At 53.6% G+C, this 1,367-nt stretch overlaps 1 protein-coding gene across 1 annotated transcript; it reads left to right on the top strand.

Moving 5' to 3' along the window:
- Positions 1-818: 818 nt before the first annotated feature.
- M406DRAFT_225075 (uncharacterized protein) lies at positions 819-1,058 on the top strand (the record flags this gene model as incomplete). The annotated part of the gene is made up of 1 exon (XM_040915716.1): positions 819-1,058. A coding segment is annotated over one exon (240 nt), but the record flags the coding sequence as incomplete, so codon positions are not given.
- Between the last annotated feature and the right edge of the window lie 309 nt (positions 1,059-1,367).

Below are 1,367 nucleotides of genomic sequence, written 5' to 3' on the forward strand. Positions count from 1 at the left end.
GTCTTAGTACCTGGCCAGGTATAGACATACAAAGAACAGACTGAAGGAGGGGGGGAACAGAGAAAAGAGGCACAGACAGACAAAACAGCCAGCCCAGCCAGACACTCGCTGCGCATCTCTGGATCAGTCATCCGGGAGTCAGACGTGTGTACTGCCGTTACCTTGTCACTCTTGTCACTCGCCGACTCTCTCCCTCCTCCTTACCCGGCAAGACTTGTATGGCTGCGGGTGCTGCTGCTGCCTTAGTGGGTCAGGCAGTCCTCCTTGACCTTGGACAACCACCTGCTGGCTGTCTTCTTCCTTTCCCTTCTCTTTCCTCCCACACGCACATCCCTCCCCCCCCCCCCTCTTCTTCCTGACCAACTTCAGGTCACCAGGCCACAAATTTATAAGGCTGCGATGCCTTCCTGCTTTCGTGGCTCTCTGATCTGCCTCAGTCCCTACCATCTCTTCCCTTTTCTTCTACATCAGGTCATATGAACTGCGTCCACTCGCTAGTTTTCCTAGTCTGGATCTTTTTCTTGTCGCCTGTTCCTGTTTTGACTCATCCCTGTGCTATATTCGTCTCATTGCCTGGCGTTGTCTTCCTCATACGCGTTGCTTCCAACCTATATACGACGACATCTGCCTGAACTCTCGGTCATCAGGCCACACGACCCTATCAACAACCTCTCAGAGCATCACCAAACCTTACACATACACACGCGTGTGCACACATATACACGCTCACTTTCTTTCTCTCTGTGTATCTGTCTCACATATATACACACATACTCTCTCCTTCTCTTTCTCTTCATCCCTTCTCGCCACCCATCACCATGTGCTTCCAGCTGGTTGAGCTGTACGCGGCATGCCGCTGCCCGTACTACACGCATGCCGTCGATCGATGCAGCCTCTACCCGAACCACAACATAACGCAGAGGATCATCCTGGTCGGCTATGCCTGCACGGCCCACGGACAGAGTCGAGGCTCCCGTCAAGACCGTGCCTACTATGATCAACAGAACTACTCGGATTCGGGATACGCGAGCGGACACTCTCACAAGAGCAGCCACCGTCACCGGTGAAGTGTTTTGTCTTCGAGGATGGGCTGCTGTGCATGGCCCGCACCTTCATTGAGCAAGTTCGTCATGGCAGACTGGGTTCAATACCTCTATTCGTTCAGGCAGAGGTCACTATCAAGCACACACCCGCCGTCACAGCTTTCCTACCTGATGGTGGGCCACGACCGTCTCATGTCGACATCCGCACCACCGGGACTTGGGTAACAACGATCTCACCACTGGGTCACTACCCACGGCAAGTCTGTTGTCGAAGACAGCACCACGGATTCCATCTTCTGCATTGGCCAATGGGGTTGTTTCTCA

Source organism: Cryphonectria parasitica (genome assembly GCF_011745365.1).
Source record: "Cryphonectria parasitica EP155 unplaced genomic scaffold M406scaffold_9, whole genome shotgun sequence".
NCBI classification, from domain to species: Eukaryota; Fungi; Ascomycota; class Sordariomycetes; order Diaporthales; family Cryphonectriaceae; genus Cryphonectria; species Cryphonectria parasitica.